The 25,000-nt window shown below is 38.6% G+C and overlaps 1 protein-coding gene across 1 annotated transcript in view; it reads left to right on the top strand.

The window, feature by feature from the left end:
- pdcd5 (programmed cell death 5) overlaps nucleotides 1-25,000 on the top strand; it is a 60,428-nt gene that overhangs the window by 27,155 nt on the left and 8,273 nt on the right. The window contains exons 2-3 of the mRNA XM_059564792.1: nucleotides 6,365-6,408; nucleotides 19,565-19,626. Coding sequence (XP_059420775.1) covers nucleotides 6,365-6,408; nucleotides 19,565-19,626 — 106 coding nt within the window. The remainder of the gene's footprint in view (nucleotides 1-6,364; nucleotides 6,409-19,564; nucleotides 19,627-25,000) is intronic.

Raw genomic sequence — 25,000 nt, 5'->3', positions numbered from 1 at the left:
AACTTCCTTGATTTTTAATAAAAAAAATGTTGAACAATGCTGGAGCTATTCTTTACCCATCTTCTATGGTGTTTTCTTAGCTGCATACTGTATAAAACAAAAACAGCTCCTTATATAAAAAAAATGAAAATGTTATATTATTGTAGTAGTTCTGAACAAATACAAAGATGTAACTTTTTATATGGAACTCTATAACTCTTTATATTGAGTGTGTTTTTTACTCAATTGGTTCTCTATAGGGCTTATGTTTTTTGGAACAAAGCAGGAATTACGGTCTGTCTGAAATGGGCTCGTGAAGGAATATTGTAACGGGGCTCAATTACATTAAGCATGTTCTTAAAACCTACGTTTTCCACTACAGAGTAAGGCGCTCGCTCACTCAGTACGCGCTGAAGGCTCGTTGCAAAATGGCTAATGCGTTTAACAGACCAGAAATAGAAGATCCTCCAATAACCAACAGGTCTGGTGTTTGGGTGCACTTTGGATTCCCTGTAAGCTATAATGGTGATGATAAAATGAATGGTAAATAGTAAGGTCTCATATCCGCGGCAATAACGTAAATGTAGCTTGCCAATCGCCGTGGTGATGTCTTTTGCCCTGTTTGAATCCGTTGAAATGTCTGTCTAAACGCTGCTGGGATAGTTTGTTGCCTGTATGTTTCTCCTTTTTTCGTCTTTTCCCAGATACTGACACACTAAGGTGATGTCGGCATAAATGAGTTGACATGTTTCAAGTATTCCCGCTGGTGTTATTTTTTTTTTTTTTTTGTATTCCCGCTGGTGTACCCTAGATGTGACATATCGTTGTTTTTTTATCCACCACTCTCTTGCCATCACCATTATAGCTTACAGGGAATCCAAAGTGCACCCAAACACCAGACCTGTCGGTTATTGGAGGATCTTCTATTTCTGGTCTGTTAAACGCATTGGCCATTTTGCAACGAGCCTTCAGCGTGTATTACTGAGTGAGTGAGCGCCTGACTGAGTAGCCTAACATAAACATATAAGTTGGTGTTTTTTTTCTTCTTCGGGGGTGTCAGGGGCGTTGCCTGTTACGTCGTTTGGTTTATTGGGCTACCTGGTTGAACGCATATCATTATATTAGAATTTTTATTTTTTTTTCCAAATATAATTAATTAGTCCAACGAACCGTTCGGTCCATAATGCGTACCGCGTACCGAACCGAAAGCCTCGAACCGAACGGTTCAATACGAATACGCGTATCGTTACACCCCTTGTGTATATATATATATGTGTATATATATACACTCACCTAAAGGATTATTAGGAACACCATACTAATACTGTTTGATCCCCTTTCGCCTTCAGAACTGCCTTAATTCTACGTGGCATTGATTCAACAAGGTGCTGAAAGCATTCTTTAGAAAAGTTGGCCCATATTGATAGGATAGCATCTTGCAGTTGATTGAGATTTGTGGGATGCACATCCAGGGCACGAAGCTCCCGTTCCACCACATCCCAAAGATGCTCTATTGGGTTGAGATCTGGTGACTGTGTGGGCCATTTTAGTACAGTTAACTCATTGTCATGTTCAAGAAACCAATTTGAAATGATTCAAGCTTTGTGACATGGTGCATTATCCTGCTGGAAGTAGCCATCAGAGGAAGGGTACATGGTGGTCATAAAGGGATGGACATGGTCAGAAACAATGCTCAGGTAGGCCGTGGCATTTAAACGATGCCCAGTTGGCACTAAGGGGTCTAAAGTGTGCCAAGAAAACATTCCCCACACCATTACACCACCACCACCAGCCTGCACAGTGCTAACAAGGCATGATGGATCCATGCTCTCATTCTGTTTACGCCAAATTCTGACTCTACCATCTGAATGTCTCAACAGAAATCGAGACTCATCAGACCAGACAACATTTTTCCAGTCTTCAACTGTCCAATTTTGGTGAGCTCGTGCAAATTTTAGCCTCTTTTTTCCTATTTTTAGTGGAGATGAGTGGTACCTGGTGGGGTCTTCTGCTGTTGTAGCCCATCTGCCTCAAGGTTGTGCATGTTGTGGCTTCACAAATGCTTTGCTGCATACCTCGGTTGTAACGAGTGGTTATTTCAGTCAAAGTTGCTCTTCTATCAGCTTGAATCAGTCTGTCCATTCTCCTCTGACCTCTAGCATCAACAAGGCATTTTCACCCACAGGACTGCCGCATACTGAATGTTTTTCCCTTTTCACACCATTCTTTGTAAACCCTAGAAATGGTTGTGCGTGAAAATCCCAGTAACTGAGCAGATTGTGAAATACTCAGACCGGCCTGTCTGGCACCAACAACCATGCCACGCTCAAAATTGCTTAAATCACCTTTCTTTCCCATTCTGACATTCATTTTGGAGTTCAGGAGATTGTCTTGGCCAGGACCACACCCCTAAATGCATTGAAGCAACTGCCATGTGATTGGTTGATTAGAAAATTGCATTAATTTGAAACTGAACAGGTGTTCCTAATAATCCTTTAGGTGAGTGTGTGTGTGTGTGTTTTATTTATATATATATATTAGGGCTGCACGATTTGGGGAAAATGTCATATTGCGATTATTGAGGTCAATATTGCGATATGCGATTGCGATTATAATAAATTGTATCATGAGTCAACTTGATGGGTTTTAAAGGAAAATGCACACACAGATTAGTGATAATGCTAAAATGTGTATTTGTAAAACTAGAAATGTTTTCAAAATAAATAAAAAAATGAACATTTGCATTTATGTAAACTTATTTTCTCAAAAGTAAAGCTAAATAAATAAGACAAATAAAAACATACACATTTTCACAAAAATAAGATTTTTTTAACATTTTTGTCCAAACAAACATGGATGGACATTTACTCAGGATGTAACATATACTCTCTGTATACACGGTTGAAAACCCAAACCACTAAATCTTAAATGACCAACAGGTACTTCCAAATCCTCTTTCTAAACAGTTAGGCTAATCTTATCGCATTAGAGGTTCTTTGACAAAAACACAAGCATATCGACTTTCTCTGGTTTCAGACAGGAGCGATGATTTGACACAACATTGCCACTAGCACTAAAAGCTCTCTCTGATGCAGAGCTTGTTGCTTGTATGCCCAGATATTTCTGTGCTAGTTTGCATAGCCTAGGGAAGCTGACTTTGTGTGTCTTCCACCATTTCAGTGGATCTTCTCCATGGTCTACACATGGCATGTAAATGTAAACATTGATTTCAGAGGCCACTGCTTCTCTTAACTGTGCCATGGAATCGAATGTGGACAGTGGTGCTCTTGGTGCTGTGCATGTGGTTTCCTTAAAGAAACTGGCCAGAGTTTTCTTCTTGGCTTTAGCAGCAGGTGGACTTTCCACATCTTTGCTATTCTCCATCACTGCAGGGCTTTGGGCTACATACTGCTGGCCGTGAATTTCCTGAAACAATAAACAATGCACATGTTTTAGAAATTTGTTACATTGAATAATTTTTTACCAGTAAACTCTGTAGTTTCACTCACGATCAACTCGGATATGGCTCGTTCCTTTAAGGTCTGGGTCTCTTCTTCGGAGATGTGTTGTGTTCTGAACCTTGGGTCTAGGAAAGTGGTGAAGTTTAGCAAGTCCTGAATGCCTTCATATTTGCTGTTGAGGTAGCTAAGAATGTTGGATTTCAGTGACTTGGTCAGCTCAGTGTCTGCTTCGTCTTCAGCCAGCACTGAGGTGTTCAGAAGATGCAGCGCAGGTTTCACACAAGATATGCTCACATAACTTTCACCCGATAAGGCATCCGTGAAGTCCTGTAGAGGGCTGAGTGCCTTGTTTACAGATTCCAAGACCTCCAGGTCCTGCCAAGAAGGGAGTAGGTGTCGCACTTTGCGGTCTGCAGAGAGAACCTTGGACAATGCACTTTGCTGCTCCAGGACTCTTTCTATCATTTTCTGAGAGGAACCCCATCGTGTTGCGCAGTCTGTCACCATGGCATGCTCTGGGAGGTTGAGCTCTCGTTGTGCTTCCCTCAAGGCCACTCTTTTCTTCCAACTATGGGAGAAGTGGCCCACAATCTTCCTGCATATCCCAGTAGCTCTGTTAATGCATTGTGCATTCTTTTTCAGAGCATTTTCTGTGAATGATAGATGAAAAACATTTACTCACTACACATTGCAAAAACGTTTAATATTCACGTTCTGATTCCATGCCCAGTTCATATGAATAGCATAAAACACACACACACACACACACACACACACACACACACACACACACACACACTGCCCCTTTCCCTAAACCTACCCATCACAGGAGACATGCTGCATTTTTACATTTTTAATAAAACATAGTTTTTTATGTTTTTTAAGCTATTTGAACACCTTAAATTGTAATACCAGTGTAATACGCATGTTATTATACACAATTTGTATCCTCATATCACAAAAACAAGAGCACACACACACAGTTAATATTTGTACTAAATCATGTCACAACTCTAGGCCTAATTAATTATATTGGAGTAGTAGGCAAAAATGGCAATGGCAGATTTGTTCTTTACAATCATCCATCTTTTACAGAGTTATGTTTAATGCTAATTAATAGCCCTAAATGAAATGGGCCATCTTTTGTGACACACAGAATTTTACATTGTATTTCAAGTAATTTTATTTCATTAAATCAATGGTACAACTGCCCCTAACCCAAAGTTATTTGCTTATAAAAGTACAGTAGTTTAAAATATTTGCTTTAGTGTAATATAACGAAATATGAAAGCAATTTAACTTACCAATGGCCAAATGAAGTCTATGACCAAAACACTGGATTCTAGTCCACTGATTAAGCTCCACTGCTTTGACCATGTTAGTGCCGTTGTCTGTTGTTATGGCGACCTGACGCTCCTCGCAGAGGTCCCATGCAGCCAGTGCCTCTCTCAAGCCCAAGGCTATGTTTTCTCCTGTGTGGTCGGCGGGGAAATACGATGTTTGCAGGCAGCGGCTTTTCAATTCAAACTCCTCGTCGACAAAGTGTACAGTCAAGCTAATATACGGTTCACTTGTCCTGCTTGACCACAGGTCCGTAGTGGTTGAAAAGAACGTCACTGTAGCCATTTCCTTTTGAACTTCGTCACGGCGCGAGTTATAAAGTTTAGGGATCGCTATTTGAGAGAAATAGTTTCGAGAGGGCAGTTGGTACCTCTTGTCCAGTGTGTGGATCATTTTCTGAAACCCCACTTTATTAACGGCATGTATGGGCATCATGTCTTTTGCCAAACAGTGCGTTATGGAGTCAGTGATTTCTTTATGTCTAGCCGAAGACTTATCATATGGCGTGATGCTTGCAAACACATCTGTAATTTTGTTTTGTTTTGTTCGGGGAACAGCTTGTGCCTTGTTTCCTTCGGTTGTCTCTTTCACCGTCATGCATTCCTCATATTTTTCTCTGTGATGTTTCAGGTGCTGAAATAAATTTGTCGTATTGCCTCGTGATGTAGCAACTTTGATTTTGCAAATCTTGCACAGTACCTCTCTCTGCTCAGTGTCAGTAATCCGAAATCCAAAATACCGCCATATAACAGAGGTAGAGTAATTTTTAGGTACCAGATCAGTGCTGATCTCCTCGGCATCCATCTTCTCTCTGGTATTTTCGCGCTGCGCAGTGCGCGCGCACACACACACACACACACACACACACACACACACACAAGTGACCACGCACGCGACACGGCACGAGACGCAACACGCCTTTACTGAGACTGTCAGATCAGATTTCGGCAAGGAAAATCGGCAAACTGTTCTCAGAAAGTTTGTCTTCACACACACTTATTTATTTTATCGCAACATTTTGCCGTCATATAATCGCAAAGGGCTGACATCGCGATTGCGATTGCGATGCGATTAATCGTGCAGCACTAATATATATGAATATATATATGAATATGAATGACTCGGTGAATCAGGGTATGTTTGCATCACAATGATATACTACTAAACAGAAAAAGTTTTCCTTTGTGTTTTTGAAAAGTTTCATGTACAAATGAGACAACAACATTGTCAAAACGATCTCCGTTCACATGGATCCAGGCCTGTAGTTGGGGAAATCACACATGCCTATAGACTGACCCTTTTTTAAGTTTGCTTTTTCAGGCCCCCAAAAAGCATAAAAAATGTTTTTAACTGAACATGGTGGCGTGATATATATTCCCCATGATAAGGGGAAAAATATTAAGCTAACCCTTTCAGTTCCAGAGTTATGAACCAAAATGCAAATGATATTATAGTTTATATCGCTTACTTACAGTTTCTGAAATACGGACATGTTTAGGGAGGCAAAGAAGAAGAAAATTGGAATTTTAATGCTTGGAACCCTAAATATATAATACATATGAATTTTACATGTCCCCTTTTAGGACCCTTCCAGTGACCAACAGGGGCAGCAGGAGGCCAAACAGAGGTAAAACAAACAATAATAACAGATAAAAGTTTTCTGATGCAGATTAAATTGCATTAAAAGTTATTACTGTTTGAAAGGTTTTATGTATTTGTTACATAATGTTGAACATGCTCTTTAAATATTTAAAATGTCTGTTTATATACAGTGGGTACGGAAAGAATTCAGACCCCCTTCAATTTTTCACTCTTTATGTTGCAGCCATTTCCTAAAATCATTTGTTCATTTTTTCCTCAATGTACACAACATCACCCCATATTGACAGGAAAAACACAGAATTGTTGACATCTCTGCACATTTATTAAAAAAGAAAAACTGAAATATCACATGTTCCTAAGTATTCAGACCCTTTGCTGTAACACTCAAATATTTAGCTCAGGTGCTGTCCATTTTTTCTGCTCATCCTTGAGATGGTTCTACACCTTCATTTGAGTCCAGCTGTGTTTGATTATATTGATTGGACTTGATTAGGAAAGGAACTGCCTGAAGAGCTCAGAGACAGAATTGTGGTAAGGCACAGATCTGGCCAAGGTTACAAAAAAAATTAAAGCTGCAAGCAGCAATAAACGGGCCCTCGCACCCGGCTCACCGCCAGTGAGTGGCTTTAGTAAAAAAGTGAACGGCGAGAAATATGCATTTGAAGTTGTAAATATAAGTGGAATATGTCAAAGTCATTTATATCTGCCAATCTTCCTGCTTGATGTTTCCGATTGCCAACAGGTGGCGCTATGATTATAACTGAATACTGGCCTTTAGATGTCTTCAGGCTATGACTCTTTCCAAATATCTTAAGTTTGGAGAAGGTTGGATATTTCATGCATAAGTTACAACAACCTTTATTCCCATGGCGAGACATCAAATTTTGTCACAGTGCCATGGACACGCCCTTTACCAAAAACTCAAGATCTCCAAAATGTAACATTGCAAAGAACTTTAGATTAGGCTGACCAAAATAAAATGTTGGTGTCATCAAATTTCTAGGAGTAGTTTCGCAATTTAACATCGCAAAGGTCTTTAGATTACACTGACTAACTTTGCTGTTTATCTGAATAAATCTCTAGGAGGAGTTCGTTAAAGTACAACCCCTGAAAATGGCAAAAACGACACCCATTTTGCAGAGAAAATTCAAAATAACCAAATTCCTGTTGGGATTCGGATTTCCTACCGAGAGACTTTTTTTGTAGGTATTGGTGTGTTACATGTGTGTACTGATTTTCGTACATGTACGTGAAACGTAGCTCGAGACGCGCTATGTTGAAATTGTATAGGTGGCGCGATAGAGCCATTTTGCCACACCCAATGGAATATTGGCCTTCAGTTGTGTTCAGGCCAGGACTCTTATCAAACATGTGAAGTTTGGGGAAGATCAGACATTTTATGCCTGAGTTACAAATTTTATTCCCATGGCGAGACATCAAACTTTGTCCCGGCGCCAAGGACACGCCCTTTATCGAAAACTCAAGATATTCACAATTCACTATCGCAAAGGCCTTTAGATTAAACTGACCAAAACACAATGTTGATTTTATTAAATTTCTAGGAGTAGTTCATTGCAGCGTAAAGCATTCACTTCCTGTTGCCAGCAGGTGGCGCTATGACTATAACTAAATTTGGGAGTGTTGATCTGTTCAGGTCAGGAGTCTTATCCAACATGTGAAGTTTGGGGCAGATTGGACATTGTATGTCTGAGTTATAGCAACTTCATTTTTCATGGCGAATCATCGAAATTCGCCAGGCCGCCACGGACATGCCCTTAAACGAAAACTCTAGATCTTCTCAATTTAACATCGCAAAGGCCTTTAGATTACACTGCCAAACTTTGGTGTTGATCTGAATAAATCTCTAGGAGGAGTTCGTTAAAGTACAACCCCTGAAAATGGCAAAAAAGACCATTTTTGCTGAGAAAAAAAATGACTTCCTGTTGGGATTTGGATTTCGTACCAAGAGACTTTTTTGTAGATATTGGTGTGTTACATGTGTGTACCGATTTTCGTACAAGTACATGAAACGTAGCTCAAGATGCACTTAGTTGAAAATTTATAGGTGGCGCTGTCAAGCCATTTTGCCACACCCACCTTAGCAAACCATATCATACCTAATATTTTGCCAGTTCTGACGTGTGTGTCAAGTTTCATGACTTTTCTAGAAAGTTTCAGAAAAAATAAAAATAAAAAATAATAATAATTAAAGCTTCAAGCAGCGACGAACCGGCCCTCGCACCCGGGCTCACCGGCAGCGAGTGGCTTTAGTAAATAGGTGAACGGTGAGAAATATGCATTTAAACTCATAAATATAAGTGGAATATATCAATGTTTATTCCATATATGTGCCAATCTTTCTGTTGCCAGCAGGTGGCGCTATCATTATAATGGAATATTGGCCTTCAGATGTGTTCAGGCCAGGACTCTTATCGAACTTGCGGAGTCTGGGGAAGATTGAACATTTTATGCCTGAGTTACAACAACTTCTCTTGCTGTGGCGAGACTTCAAATTTTGTCATGGCACCATGGACATGCCCTTTAACAAAAACTGAAGATCTCCACAATTTAACATTGCACAGGCCTTTAGATTAGACTGACCACAAAAAATACATTAATGTCAAAAGATTTCTAGGAGTAGTTTGTCGCAGCGTAAAACATGTTACTTCCTGTTGCCAGCAGGTGGCGCTATGACTATAACTGAATATGGGCATGTAGATCTGTTAAGGGTAGAAGTCTTATCTAACATGTGAAGTTTGGGGCAGATTGGACATTGTATGTCTGAGTTACAGCAACTTTCTTTTTCATGGCGAAACATCGAAATTTGTCAGGCCGCCATGGACACGCCCTTTAACGAAATGTCAAGATCTTCGCAATTTAACATTGCACAGGCCTTTAGATTTAACTGACCAAGTTTGGTGTTGATCTGAATAAATCTCTAGGAGGAGTTCGTTAAAGTACAACCCCTGAAAATGGCAAAAACAACGCCAATTTTGCAGAGAAAATTCGAAATAACCGACTTCCTGTTGGGAATCGGATTTCGTACCAAGAGACTTTTTTGTAGGTATTGGTGTGTTACATGTGTGTACCGATTTTTGTACATGTCCTTGAAACGGAGCTCGAGGCGCGCTATGTTGAAAGTGTATAGGTGGCGCTATCGAGCCATTTTGCCACACCCGATGGAATATTGGCCTACAGATGTGTTCAGGCCAGGACTCTTATCACACATGTGAAGTTTGGGGAAGATCGGACATTTTATGCCTGAGTTATAACATCTTTTATTCCCATGGCGAGACATCGAACTGCGTCGCGGCGCCATGGACACGCCTTTTAACGAAAACTCAAGATCTTCACAACTTAACATCGCACAGGCCTTTAGATTAGACTGACCACAAAAAAGACATTGATGTCATAAAATTTCTAGGAGTAGTCAGTCGCAGTGTAAAATATGTCACTTCCTGTTGCCAATAGGTGGCAACTTTTTTTTGGATACAGACATAATAACAACAAAACTTTGTGCACTTATAAAATAAAGATAACAAACAAGGTGCGCTGTCTGCAGCCCTTGTCTGCGCTATTCAGATTCAAACTGAAGCGCGCGGCTTGAATACGCCCATAACAGAAGAAAAAGCAGCCAGACTGTTCTTCAAGTTTTTATTTTACTGTTTGCTTCGCGATGAGAGGAATAAGACATAAATCACCCCAAAAAGATGTCATGTGGTTGAGGATTTGAGAAATGGATTTCCTCAGAAAAAAAAGAATTATGGAAGTTTCATTATGAAGTTTCAATAACAATATACAATACTATGCCATTCAAAAGCTTGATGTAAATAATATAAATGTAACAAATAGATAACTGTAACAAATGTAAAAACAATGTTTTTCTTTCAATTTATTCCCCCTAAAAACCCAGAAAAATATTCTCAGCTCTTTTCAACAATAATAATAATGATGATAATAATAATAACAATAAATGTTTTTTTTTTTTTTTGTAGAAAATAAGTTTGTTAAAAGGATTTCTGAAGGATTGTGTGACTGGAGTAAGGATGCCAAACAATTTGTTTGAAAGTCAGCTTTGATTGTTTCTAATAAACTGTTTAACTGCTCCCCCAAGTGGATATTAAATTATGTTGTGGGATAATTAAATATATTCTAAATAAACTACAAACATAAAATTATATAGATTTATTTTGTTCTCACATTCTTTCTTGTAACTCATTCCTCTCAGTGGCACAGATGACTGAATGGCTCATTATGCAGCTCATTATGCAGGCCTTTGTCTTCTCAGGTGTAAATCACAATGATATTCATGGTAGTTGACGCCTACTCGCATATGACTTTTACCAACAAAAAGTGTCTTAGAAAATGTAAATCAATATATTGTTTTCTGTGAATGAGTAAACAAGATGATTTTCACATAATTTAGAAAGAAAAATTCTAGGCTACAAGCTCCAGTTCTCAAAAATCCCGGGAACCATTGTTCTTTGTGTTTTTTTTGCCTTATTCAAGTTTTAACATTTGTAGTTTTTCACTAACCACGCATAATATTTTTTTTCTCAAAAACACAATCATGTACATGCATGCATTTCACATATTATTACAGCCCAGTTTGTGCTGATTACAGTGATATTTTAGACTTTACCCATTTAGATATTTATAAGAAACTGAAAAAAGCACAAATGTCAGGGCATGACAAAACTTCTCCAGGCCCCAAAAATACCTTTAGACTCCAGAGGGTTAAGCCATCAAAAATGCGATTCATTCGTGGAGAATAATAATAATAATAAACAAAGCAGATACAAGAGGGTCCTCGCACCTCGGTGCTCGGGCCCTAATAAACAAAGCAGATACAAGAGGGTCCTCTCATCTCGGTGCTCGGGCCCTAATAAACGGAACAGAAACAAGAGGGTCCTCGCACCATCGGTGCTCGGGCCCTAAAAATTCTGCTGCACTTAAGGTTCATAAGAGGTTCCTAATAATCCTTAAATGGAAGATGTTTGGGATGACCAGAACCCTTCCTAGAGCTGGCCGTCCGGCCAAACTGAGCGAGAAGAGCCTTGGTGAGCGAGGTAAGGAACAATCCAAAGATCACTGTTGTAATAGACGGTGGGCCGAGGGGAGATTTCGTGTTTTCAAACGATCTGTGTTGAGGGATAACCCAGTTTTTTATATGTAACCGCTACGCTTTTTAACAAAGCAAATAAAAATTGTTGCCACTCACACACTTTGTCCATTACTATAATATCGGTAACTTTTTTTCGGGTTATTTTCCCGGCGAATAGAGCAAGCAGCTACGTGCGGTGTCCGACCTGTATGACGTATTTGTTGCCTATATCCAATAGCGTGCGTGGAAATTGTCAGTGCTGGTGACGCATTTGTGAACACACTGGCGAGCTTCGCGCCCAGGATTTAAGATTGTACTATTTAAGACATTTACCTCAGAATGTAGAGGTAACGTTATCCATTTGTACTGTTTTTATTTTATGTAACCACGTTTTGTCCTGTTATTTCTTTGTAATATTTAATACACCCTTCTGATTTAACACATTTGACAATGTTATTGCTTGGAAACACAACGTCATGAAAAAACGACAGACAATACTCTTTTTCCCGCCCATGTTTACTTGGATGAAATGGCAAAACATGAAGTGCTGTATGCATATACTTTAGGGAAGTGGTGGACCCACCATTCCCTTCACAGACATAAGTTGGGAGAAATTTATTAGGGCCCGAGCACCAAGGTGCGAGGACCCTCTTGTATCTGCTTTGTTTATTAGGGCCCGAGCACCGATGGTGTGAGGACCCTCTTGGAATTGCTCCGTTTATTATTATTATTATTATTAGGGCCCGAGCACCGATGGTGTGAGGACCCTCTTGGAATTGCTCCGTTTATTATTATTATTATTATTATTATTATTATTAGGGCCCGAGCACCGATGGTGTGAGGACCCTCTTGGAATTGCTCCGTTTATTATTATTATTATTATTATTATTATTATTATTCTCTAAGATGAATCGCATTTTTGAGAGCCTAAACATGCTCAAAGTCATGAAACTTTGCACACACCTCAGAACTGGCGAAAATTTACGTCTGATATAGGTTTCAGAAGTGGGTGTGGCAAAATGGCTCGACAGCGCCACCTATACATGTTCAACGGTGTGCGCCTCGAGCTACGTTTCACGTACATGTATGAAAATTGGTATACACATGTATCTCTCCAATACCTACAAAAAAGTCTCCTGGAGCAAAATCCGAAACCCAACAGGAAGTCGGTTATTTTTAATTTTATGAGCAAATTTTGTGTCATTTTTGTCATTTCCATGCGTTGTATTTTAACGAACTCCTCCTAGAGATTAATTCAGATCAACACCAAAGTTGGTATGCCTAATCTAAAGGCCTTTGCGATGTTAAATTGCGAAGATTTTGAGTTTTCGTTAAAGGGCGTGTCCATGGCGGCCTGACAAATTTCGATGTTTCGCCATGAGAAAGGAAGTTGCTATAACTCAGACATACAATGTCCAATCTGCCCCAAACTTCACATGCTTGATGAGACTCCGAACCTGAACAGATTGACATGCCCATATTCAGTTATAGTCATAGCGCCACCTATTGGCAACAGGAAGTGAAATATTTTACACTGCGACAAACTACTCCTAGAAATTTTATGACATCAATGTCATTTTTGTGGTCAGTCTAATCTAAAGACCTGTGTGATGTATAGTTGTGAAGATCTTGAGTTTTTGTTAAAAGGCGTGTCCATGGCGCCGTGACGAAGTTCGATGTGTCGCCATGAGAATAAAAGATGTTATAACTCAGGCATAAAATGTCCGATCTTGCCCAAACTTCACATGTGTGATAAGGGTCCTGGCCCGAACAGATCTGAAGGCCAATATTCCATTGGGTGTGGCAAAATGGCTCGATAGCGCCACCTTTACACTTTCAACTGAGTGCATATACACTTTCAACGGAGTGCGCCTCAAGCTATGTTTCACGTACATGTACAAAAATCGGTACACACATGTAACACACCAATATCTACGAAAAAGTCTCTTGGAGCAAAATCCGAAACCCAACAGGAAGTCGGTTATTTTTAATTTTATGAGCAAATTTTGTGTCATTTTTGTCATTTCCATGCGTTGTATTTTAACGAACTCCTCCTAGAGATTAATTCAGATCAACACCAAAGTTGGTATGCCTAATCTAAAGGCCTTTGCGATGTTAAATTGCGAAGATTTTGAGTTTTCGTTAAAGGGCGTGTCCGTGGCGGCCTGGCGAATTTCGATGATTCGCCATGAAAAATGAAGTTGCTATAACTCAGACATACAATGTCCAATGTGCCCAAAACTTCACATGTTTAATAAGACTCCTGACCTGAACATATTTACATGCCCATATTCAGTTATAGTCATAGCGCCACCTATAGGCAACAGGAAGTGACATATTTTACACTTCGACAGACTACTCCTAGAAATTTTTTGACATCAATGTCTTTTTTATGGTCAGTATAATCTAAAGGCCTGTGCAATGTTAAATTGTGAAGATCTTGAGTTTTCGTTAAGGGGCGTGTCCATGGCGCCGTGACAAAATTCAAAGTCTCGCCATGGGAATAAAAGATGTTATAACTCAGGCAAAAAATGTCCGATCTTCCCCAAACTTCACACGTGTGATAAAAGTCCTGGCCTGAACAGATCTGAAGGCCAATATTCCATCGGGTGTGGCAAAATGGCTCGATAGCGCCACCTATACACTTTCAACGGAGTGCGCCTCGAGCTATGTTTCACGTACATGTACAAAAATCGGTACACACATGTAAAACACCAATATCTACGAAAAAGTCTCTTTGTACAAAATCCGAATCCAAACAGGAAGTCAGTTATTTAGAATTTTCTCTGCAAAATTGGTGTTGTTTTTGGCATTTTCAGGGGTTGTACTTTAACGAACTCCTCCTAGAGATTTATTCAGATCAACATTAAACTTGGTCAGTTAAATCTAAAGGCCTTTGCAAAGGTAAATTGGGAAGTTCTTGAGGTTTCGTTAAAGGGAGTGTCCATGGCGGCCTGACAAATTTCGATGTTTCGCCATGAAAAAGGAAGTTGCTGTAACTCAGACATACAATGTCCAATCTGCCCCAAACTTTGAATGTTAGATAAGACTTCTACCCTTAACAGATCTACATGCCCATTTTCAATTATAGTCATAGCGCCACCTGCTGGCAACAGGGAGTGACATATTTTACGCTGAGACAAACTACTCCTAGAGATTTTTTGACATTAATGTATTTTTGTGGTCAGTCTAATCTAAAGGCCTGTGTACTGTTAAATTGTGGCAATCTTGAGTTTTTGTTAAAGAGCGTGTCCACGGCAAAAATGACAAAATTTGATGTTTTGCCACAGCAAGAGAAGTTGTTGTAACTCGGGCATAAAATGTTTGATCTTCCCCAAACTTCACATGTTCGATAAGAGTGCAGCCCTGAACACATCTGAAGGCCAATATTCCATTATAGTGATAGCGCCACCTGCTGGCAACAGGAAGATTTACACATATATGGAATAAACATTGATATATTCTACTTATATTTATGAGTTTAAACGCATATTTCTCACCGTTCACCTATTTACTAGAGCCACTCGCTGCCGGTGAGCCCGGGTGCGAGGGCCCGTTCATCGCTGCTTGCAGCTTTAATTATTATTATTATTATTATTATTATTATTATTATTCTCCAGAATGAATCGCATTTTTGAGGGCCTAAACATACTCAAAAAGTTATGAAACTTTGCACACGTCTCAGAACCGGCGAAAATGTACAACTGATATGGGTTTCAGAAGTGGGTGTGGCAAAATGGCTTGACAGCGCCACCTATACATGTTCAACGGTGTGCGCCTCGAGCTATGTTTCATGTACATGTATGAAAATCGGTACACACATGTAACTCTCCAATACCTACAAAAAAGTCTCTAAGAGCAAAATTCTAAACCCAACAGGAAGTCGGTTTTTTCTAATATTATGAGCAAATTTTGTAACACTTTTCATATCGTTGATGATAAAACAACCGTCCCAACTTTACAAATCCAGGTTCTCCCTCCATGGGGATCATCCATTTCGAAAAGTAAAGCAGATACGGACCCTCGGCCCACCGTCTATAAGGGAAACAGGTCAATTTAGCTCAAAGGGAATCATTTAAGATTTTAAAGAGAATTTCAACAGAATCACTGTTTCGCGGCTGATCACTGAGATGCCCTGCGATTCACTGAACGAGCCATTTAACATCAAATCTGCACTGGATATTAATATCCGAACTATAGTGAAAACACTATTAATTAGCACAGTAACAAGATCGGCAGTTTAAGACATTAATTTGTAAGCACAAAACACAAGATACTTCTCTTTTCAATATGAATAAGGCTTTATTAGATAAATCTAAGACATATAAACTAATCTAACACAAGCACACGCACTCACACATTCACACAAGTTGCAGGAAGATAGAACGTTAGGGAAGAACGAGTTTAAGAGAATGAAAATGTGGAATCCCAAGTTTACATCAGTAACGTGAAATTGCATAGAACCAAACAGCCATCAATCACTTAATTAACCCTCGCATTACGTTACTCAATGAGGTTAAAAATTATATTAGATACACCAGTATAGATCAGTCTGGAGGTACTACTTGCGTCTCCTGTGTAAAAGGGGTTCCCTTTGTTGTCGTTGAAATGGGGTCTCCCGATGGCGCTGACTGGATGGAAGTTCAGTAGTCATTGAAGTGACATCTTGGGAAGCCCGTGGTTGGGCGTTGGCTGACGATGCAGAGTTGTGGGCTGGTTGAAGTTGAACAGGCACTCGAGGTCAGACTCAGAGTCACAGCGTTACAAAACTTAACGCAGAACACGAAACTCTCAAAAAGAAAAGAAACAAAAGTAAAAGAAAAGAAGTAAAGTTTGACAAGACCAGGTGGTGTTTCTTCTCATCGTGGCTAAGTAGCAGCAGGCGTGCAGGCTGAAGCACGCTGGAACCGCACTCAAAGAACGCTAAAAGTCATGACTAAAAGCAAAGCTAAAAGCATGCATGACTAATAGCAGAAGCAAGATGCAAGCTAAAAGCATGATTTGATGATGTCCTAAGAATTTAAACTGGCCTGTTGGCCACACCTGAAATGTTGTCTAGACCAATTAAATATAGTCTTTGCTCGGGGTATCATAAATCATATGTTATCTTATCAAGCACGTGGTCTGAATTTTCCCGCTCTTGCAGGGTCTAATTTTGGACGTATAACAAGAATATACATACAGGTCCTTCTCAAAAAATTAGCATATTGTGATAAAGTTCATTATTTTCCATAATGTAATGATAAAAATTAAACTTTCATATATTTTAGATTCATTGCACACCAACTGAAATATTTCAGGTCTTTTATTGTTTTAATACTGATGATTTTGGCATACAGCTCATGAAAACCCAAAATTCCTATCTCAAAAAATTAGCATATTTCATCCGACCAATAAAATTGTTATAAATTGAAGCAACATCTCCCCCTTTGCCTTTTAGACGCGGCTCATGTTTATAACCGTAATCTTGGGGGATGGACTCATTTAAAATAATGTAATCATCAGGTTTTAGCCAGGTTTCTGTCAAACAGCACATCTAGATTATGATCAGTGATCATATTATTTACAAAAAGCGTTTTCGTAGAAAGGGATCTGATATTCAATAAGCCAAGCTTTATCATTTGTTTATCCGTATTGCATTTGTTTTTTATTTGTTGAACCTCAATTAAATTGTTACTCTTAACTTGGTTTGGACGTCTTTTGTATTTTCTAGTTCGGGGAACAGACACCGTCTCTATAGTATATAGTTATCATTGAGTGATGATAATCTGCTATGCATCTCATCTCCACGGTAAGCAGGGAGGGGACCAGAGCATATTACAGTGTCTGACATCATGCTTGCAAGGTTCAACACCTCTTTAATGTTATTTTTAGTGATCTCCGACTGGCGAAGTCTAACATCATTAGCGCTGGCATGAATAACAATTTTACTGTATTTACGTTTAGCATCAGCCAGCACTTTTAAATTTGCCAAGATGTCAGGCGATCTGGCTTCCGGTAAACATTTGACTATGGTGTCTCTGTATTCACGTTCCGTACAATAGAATCGCCAATAACTAGAGCACTTTCATCATGTTTCTCAGTGGGTGCATCACTGAGTGGGGAGAACCTGTTTAATGTTTTGATCAGAACAGAAGAGCGGTGTTTTGCCCCATGACTATGCTGCCTCACTGTCACCCAGTTGCCCTGCTGCAGGGGCTCTGTTGTCGGAACCGAACAATGTACAGGAATTCCTGAGCTAGACGCATCCAAAGCCGTATCTAGATAAGCCGTATCCTCAATTAAAGTTTGGATGCGTGTCTCTAATTCTGAAATCTTCTCTGTCAGCCTATTTCCCTGCATTTATCACATGTGAATCCCTCATCACCGACAGAGATAGATAAACTGTACATGTGGCAAGGGGTGCAAATAACAATAGCATGAGAAGCCATTACTCACCTTGCTTGATGAAATATTCTTACCACAGTTGTTTGATGAACTTGAGAGAGGAGAGGAGAAAAAAACGCGATAGGTTCGAATGAAAACGCTAAAGACAAGCCAACGAGTGCTAATGCAATGCAGGTGTACTGCACTCACGGATATAAAATAAGTGAACATTTAATTAATCTAATAAGATTGATCGATAATATCAGAAATATGGTGTGAATTAATTTATATTTTATCACTTTAAAAAACAGCGAGTGACAGTAAGATAAAGATTCTAGAGAGAGAAAAAAACGGCTACTCGGAGCTACGATCAGCTCCAGCAAGGCCAACAGGAAGGAAGCAGAGAAAACACTGTCTAACAGCGACACCCGCAGTCAGGAGTGGCCCGACGGAAGCCTCTCCTCAGTGCAAGGCACATGAAAGCTCCCATGGAGTTTGCTAAAAACACCTGAAGGACTCTGGTCTGATGAGACCAAGATATAACTTTTTGGCCTTAATTCTAAGCGAAATGTGTGGAGAAAACCAGGCACTGCTCATCACCTGTCCAATACAGTCCCAACAGTGAAGCATGGTGGTGGCAGCATCATGCTGTGGGGGTGTTTTTCAGCTGCCGGGACAGGACAACAATCGAGGGAAAGATGAATGCGGCCAAGTACAGGAATATCCTGGATGAAAACCTTCTCCAGAGTGCTCAGGACCTCAGACTGGGCCGAAGGTTCACCTTCCAACAAGACAATGACCCTAAGCACACAGCTAAAATAATGAGTGGCTTCACAACAACTCCTTGACTGTTCTTGAATGGCCCAGCCAGAGCCCTGACTTAAACCCAATTGAGCATCTCTGGAGAGACCTGAAAATGGCTGTCCACCAACACTTACCATCCAACCTGAGGATCTGCAAGGAGGAAATGCAGAGGATCCCCAAATCCAGGTGTGAAAAACTTGTTGCATCTTTCCCAAAAAGAGCTGTATTAGATCAAAAGGGTGCTTCTACTAAATACTGAGCAAGGGTCTAAATACTTAGGACCATGTGATATTTCAGTGTTTCTTTTTTAATAAATGTGCAAAAATGTCAACAATTCTGTGTTTTTCTGTCAATATGGGGTGATGTGTGTACATTGAGGAAAAATGTACATGAACTTAAATGATTTTAGCAAATGGCTGCAATGTAACGGAGTTAAAAATGTAAGGGGTCTGAATGCTTTTTTGTACCCACTGTACATTTATATTTAGTTAAGCAGATGCTTTTTTTTCCAAAGCAACTTACAAATGAGGACACTATAATGTGCCGTTCACTTGTAGAATGTGTGCTTCTAGAGGGCACATAATTCTGAATAAGCGAATTTGGGTAAAGGGGTGCAGAACCAATGGTGGGTTTGTAGGCAAACATCAATGCCTTGAATTTTATGTGTGCAGCTATTGAAGGCCACTAGCCAGTGCAAATTGATGAACATTTAACACATTTTAATAAAATTTAATTGAACACTAAACTTACTACTTTATGAATGGCAGAAATCATTCAAATGAACCACACTTATTTAGTGGAATTTAAATTTTTTTGACCATTTTCACCCTTTTTACGTAATTTCACTTTTTCCTCATTGCCTAGACAGATTATGTCTGAACAGTTTTTATCATTTTGACTTTAACAGAGAGACTGAGATGAGAAACTCTATATTGGCTCAAGTCTTGGATCAGTCTGCCCGTGCCAGGTGTAAGTCCATTTACAAACCTTTGCAAGCTTCACTAGTATTGTCATGTAAACAGGGTTGGGAAGGTTACATTTAATATGTATTTCACTACAGATTACAAAATTTGTGCTGCGAAAAGTTATTTGTAACATTTTTGTTGACATCCGCTAAAAATAGGACTTGGTTTTCCTTTTGGTTAAATGTTTACTGATTCTCAATAAGGCAACACAATGCATTAAGAGTTGGGGTGTGTATATTTTTTGAATTGGATGAACAGGGTTAACTGTTCTTTTGTCTTACGGGAAACATCTTCCATCTTTAAACAAAATAATTTTCATGTCATCCTTTTCAAAGGTTTACACCACCTGCTCTTAATGCATTGTTTACTTCTTGAACATCAGTAATTTTTTTCACCTTTTGTAATAGTTGTGTATGAGTCCCTCAATTGTCAATATGTAACTAAGTGCAATGTATTTCTGCTACACCCCCCCCCCCCTCTATGTATGCATTATTGTAGGTATTGTATTCTCTATTCTTAGTAAATATTTTATTCTGCGCTGTAATTGAAAACATATACAACCAAAATTTTCAAGCTTCAAAATGGCAATACAAATTTTGTATAAATAATCCTCATGAATCAAGTGGAATTAAGTCTTCCGAAGCGACATGGTTTATATGATGAACAGATTTTAATTGGGGATTTTATTCACACATATACAGGGATGCAAGTTTTTCAGTCTGGTTCTCATGAGAGCACCTGGAGATTTGGTTTGGTGCTCACACTGCACATAGTGTGACCCATTAAATATAACTATACAAATTACAATAATTATAATATTGCAATTTTTAAGCAAAATAATAATGATAATGGTATTATATTTAAAATAAGTATTAAATAAAACTACAATTATTTTTAGGGATGCAACGATACCATTTTTTCAGAACCGATCCGATACTGAAAATTCTGAGTATCTGCCGATACCGATCCAATCCGATACCAGCGCAGGTTTTTTTTTTTTTTTTTTTATCAATGTAGAATTTCTATATTTCTGTGTTGACCTGATCGTCAGTCTTTTGTGTGTTAATCACAATCTACTACATACAGACAACTTAATTTTAATGAAAAATAACAAATGAAAAAATATATAATCAATGACAAAAATACTATTATAAACTAGGTTAGTGGATAATTCCACAGCAAAAGATACTCTAGAAAAATCACGGGTGCACAATAATTTTATAAAATCTAGTGAAATGTTATTTACAAATAAAAGTGAATGAGTCTAAAATCTGGTAAAATGTTACACATTGCTCTGTATTGTTGTAAAATACATTCATGAAAAAAGTATACTTTCATATATAAATCAAATGATGTTTCTTTTAGATGTATAGCACAGTAATAAAGGCAGCAATATATGATAGATAGGACAGAAGAGGAAAGGCTATTAATAATCTTTGTGCAGAAAAGTATTATAATACTAAAAGTGCCCATATAGAGTGGCACAGAGCACTTATGCGCATCCCATGCTCAGAATGTTGAGCTTGAAACAACACGAAATCACAGTCAGAGTCCACATAGAACAGTTAGTATAACACACAAGCTGCTCTGCTCCTGTTCATCTTCAGTTCTCACTTGACAGCAGTTCAGTCAGTGTACTGTTTGAGTAAATGAATTACTCCTGGATATTGGTTTGTTTCTATTCTGAGGGAGTGTCAGCCACATTTAAAAAATCAAATAATTTAAGTAATTTGTGGATTACTGGAGACGCGAACCATTTCAAACGATTCCGATTAGGAAGAACCTGTTAAATTGAACAATTTGTTTGCAAACCGAACATCACTAGTACAAAGGGAAGAGATAGTGTATATTCAATCGGTGCGTTAGTAAATTGAGATTTTTCTTTGATCAGTTTTAACGCCTTAACTGTCACTCCGTCCCGAATACGGGACGCTAGGTTTACCATACTATATTACAATCTAATCTAATCTTGACAAACTATATATCGTTGGAAAGGTCTAAGACTCCCAAATATATATTTTAACAATGTTTTTTGTTAAAAATGATGTAGGAAAAGTAATAGATTTAATTTATGACAAGTGCACCCTCAAAAATCTACATTATAACAGGAGTTTTGACCTTTGTTTCAAAAAAAGACTTCCTCGTTGCCGTTTTCTCTATCACATTTTAGAAATCATCAGAAATTATATATTGACTGAAAACTTAATCTCAAAATTCATCCTTTAAAACTCATTTTAAAATCAGACATTGCATTACCATGTAAATGGTACATCAATATCATGTTACAAAATGTTTTCAGTCATGAATTATAAAAATTTAGGTTTGTATCATGCACATTCAAGTCTATCTTCAAAAACGTGAGTGACAGTTATTAAACCTGTTACTGTTAAGTCTTGAAAAGAGTTTCATCGTTTTGACTAGGGATGCACGATCATGATTTTTCATGGCCGATACCGATTTTTTTTTACAAGCAAACTGGCCGATTCCGATTTCCGATTGTTTTTTTTAAATTATTATCTTTAAGCAACAAACAAGAAAGAGGGAAGTGTGCATAAACAAAATGTTTATTTGGTATTTAATAGGCCAAACTGGCTTTTGGCTATTGAAAACAATAAACATAGATGATACAGACTTTTGTTTTTGAATTGGGTTGAAACTACAGAGAACTGGCCTTAAATTAAAAGATTAACTGTAACCATGTGAAATTAAAGGCAATAACTGCATAGTTCTACAGTCCAAACAACAAAATCAACACGCATTCAATAAGATGTTTCTTAATCAGCGTTCAGTCTTTGTTTTAGTTTTTAAATTTTAAAAAAAGGTCTTTACCAGTGAGACTAAACAAAAGTAAGCTATATAAATACATTATTCCAAAGTGTTAAAATCAAATAATGTAGGATGCGATTTAAAACAAAGATGCAAAAAGTATTTCATTCATCCAATAAAAAAAATAAAATAAAAAATTAGGGTAATGATTCACATCTATATTTTTTTACTTGAGCCAATGAAAAATAAATAATTTATTGTCTCAAGTAAAAAAAATGTAGATGTGAATCATTACCCTAAAAAAATTTAATTGGATGAATGAAACACTTTTTTTGAGTGTGCTACAGCAGGTGCTTTTTAAATCAAATTAAGTCGATGTAATTTCAAGGTAAAATAAAAATAATCATCCTAATGCAGAGCTGACGTTTACTTCTGGCTTTTCAAACGTGTATGCAAGTTCTAATTTACAAAAAAAAACATTTCCGTTTTGTCACAGTTTAGTCCGTTTCGTTTCTCATCCAACACGTGAGAAGTTGATCTGAACATCTCTTCACGGTCTACTCGTGTTCAGGGCGCGGACCGGTACAGCTATAGTGCGCGCAGAAAAGGGGCTCTTATTTGTGCGCCAGTACAACAACAGCTGTTCGCTTCCTGCTATCCGTGCCTCAGACATGAAGCTCTGCATTTCCAGTGCTGAACGGCTGCCCGTGTCCTGCGCACAGATTTCGAAATACTTCCACAGAAATGACATAGCGAACCATTACAATGTATTCTGTGCACGCGAGCACACTTTCGGAAAAATTGGCCGAAAAAAGACCAAAAACCGTCCAATTGCCAATCGCGTATTTTAATCAAAAACCCTCCGGTTCCGATTTATGGCCGGTCAACCGGTGCATCCTTAGTTTTGACTGTAGTAACCGAACGCGGCACGCTGTTTGATTGCTGAATGGAGGAAGATGGACCGCCACAGTGGAAAGAGTTTACGTGAACTTGAATTTAATGTCTTCAATATTAATCTGTACCTCACACAGAATCATGAACCGCTTCAGAACACTTTAAATATTGTGCACGAAAATGTTTTGGTGCTTTGTTTTTGTGCCTTTGGTGGGCACAGCAGGGCGCTGTGGCTTAGCTGGTCAAAAGCGCTTGTCATGTAAACAGGCAACTGTCACGACTTTCACTTTCACAATAACACAGAATAGTATATGCAAAATATCGGATTTGGATTGTTCTCGTCTGACCGATACCTGATCCGCAGAAAATGCCAGTATTGGAACCAGTACCACTCCCGAAAATCGGCTCAATGCATCCCTAATTACTTTATAGAACATGAAAAAAATACAAAGCCAATATTTAAATTCTTTTATTTCTTATATATATATATATATATATATATATATTAGTGGTGGGCCGTTATCGGCATTTAACGTGCTGCGTTAACGTGAGACTCTTATCGGGCGATTAAAAAAAATATCGCCATTAATCTATTCTCAAAGTTGGGTTGGGAGCTGGGTCTATACTAAGCAAGCTATGATGACTTTCACCTTGGTATTTTATATAACCGACTGGCTGAGGCCAGCCTAAAAAGATGCTCAGGACAGTTGACAGGTCACTGCTGCGCATCGTCACGAAAGCTTATCTTTTTCACGTGTTTTAAGCCTTACCAATTGTCGATATAAACATTAAAGCATCCAATCACAAGACGCGGAAAAGCTGAACAGAGTAGCTGGTTACCCGCGCGTTGTGTTCGGAGCACACGAGAGAGATCGAGAGCCGCGTATCACGGACAGCAACACTGAACCGAGCTCTCTTCTGCGAACTTCTCCTCGAAGTCCCTCCTGCACCTGAACAAACAAATACAAATCCCAGTTTGAACAAACAAAAAAAAGTGAAAGAGCCCAATTCAGTACTCGCGGTGTTCTGGTGTTCAGGGCTCACGCAGAGAAAGGCGTCTCAAAACACTTGAATATCGAATTTGCTTATTTTTGTTATTTCAGTTATTTCTTAAGTGAAAGTACACAGTTGAGGAAAAAAATGGGATGTGTATTATATTGGATGCGTTCATCATCTCTTAAAGTGACCGTGCCTAATTTAGCTACTGGCTGCTGTAATGTTAATCCAAGAAAATGAAAACGAAAATCACTCACTGCTCTTGACTGAATTACTTTGTAGTTTTAACAGTCAAACCAAAAATTATTCAGACACCAGATATAATTTTTGATATATATATATATATATATATATATATATATATATATATATATATATATATATATATATATACAGGGCTTAAAGTATTCCGGCACCGTGCCGGATCTCCGGCGTGTGGCCGTGAGGAAAAAAAATATATAATAATATTTGAGAGCCTGCGCATGCAGTTTAATATTTGAGAGCCAATTTATTTCTTCTACCAATCATATGAGAGGAACGCAGCTTTAACTAACGTTACAAGCCTATCAGAAGCAGAGAAGGGCGTGTCCTTGCAACACAGTATGATTGACGCCCATACGTCAATGTTGTCGGAGAAAAAAAAATGGAGCGCAAATTTATGAAGCCTGGGGATGATGTCCTAGACTCCTAGCATTAGATAAAGGACTCAAAAACAAATGGCG

The sequence above is a fragment of the Carassius carassius genome, chromosome 13 (genome assembly GCF_963082965.1).
Source record: "Carassius carassius chromosome 13, fCarCar2.1, whole genome shotgun sequence".
NCBI classification, from domain to species: Eukaryota; Metazoa; Chordata; class Actinopteri; order Cypriniformes; family Cyprinidae; genus Carassius; species Carassius carassius.
The sequence above is the reverse complement of the archived record's forward strand: the minus strand, read 5'-3'. Positions and strand labels throughout refer to the sequence as shown.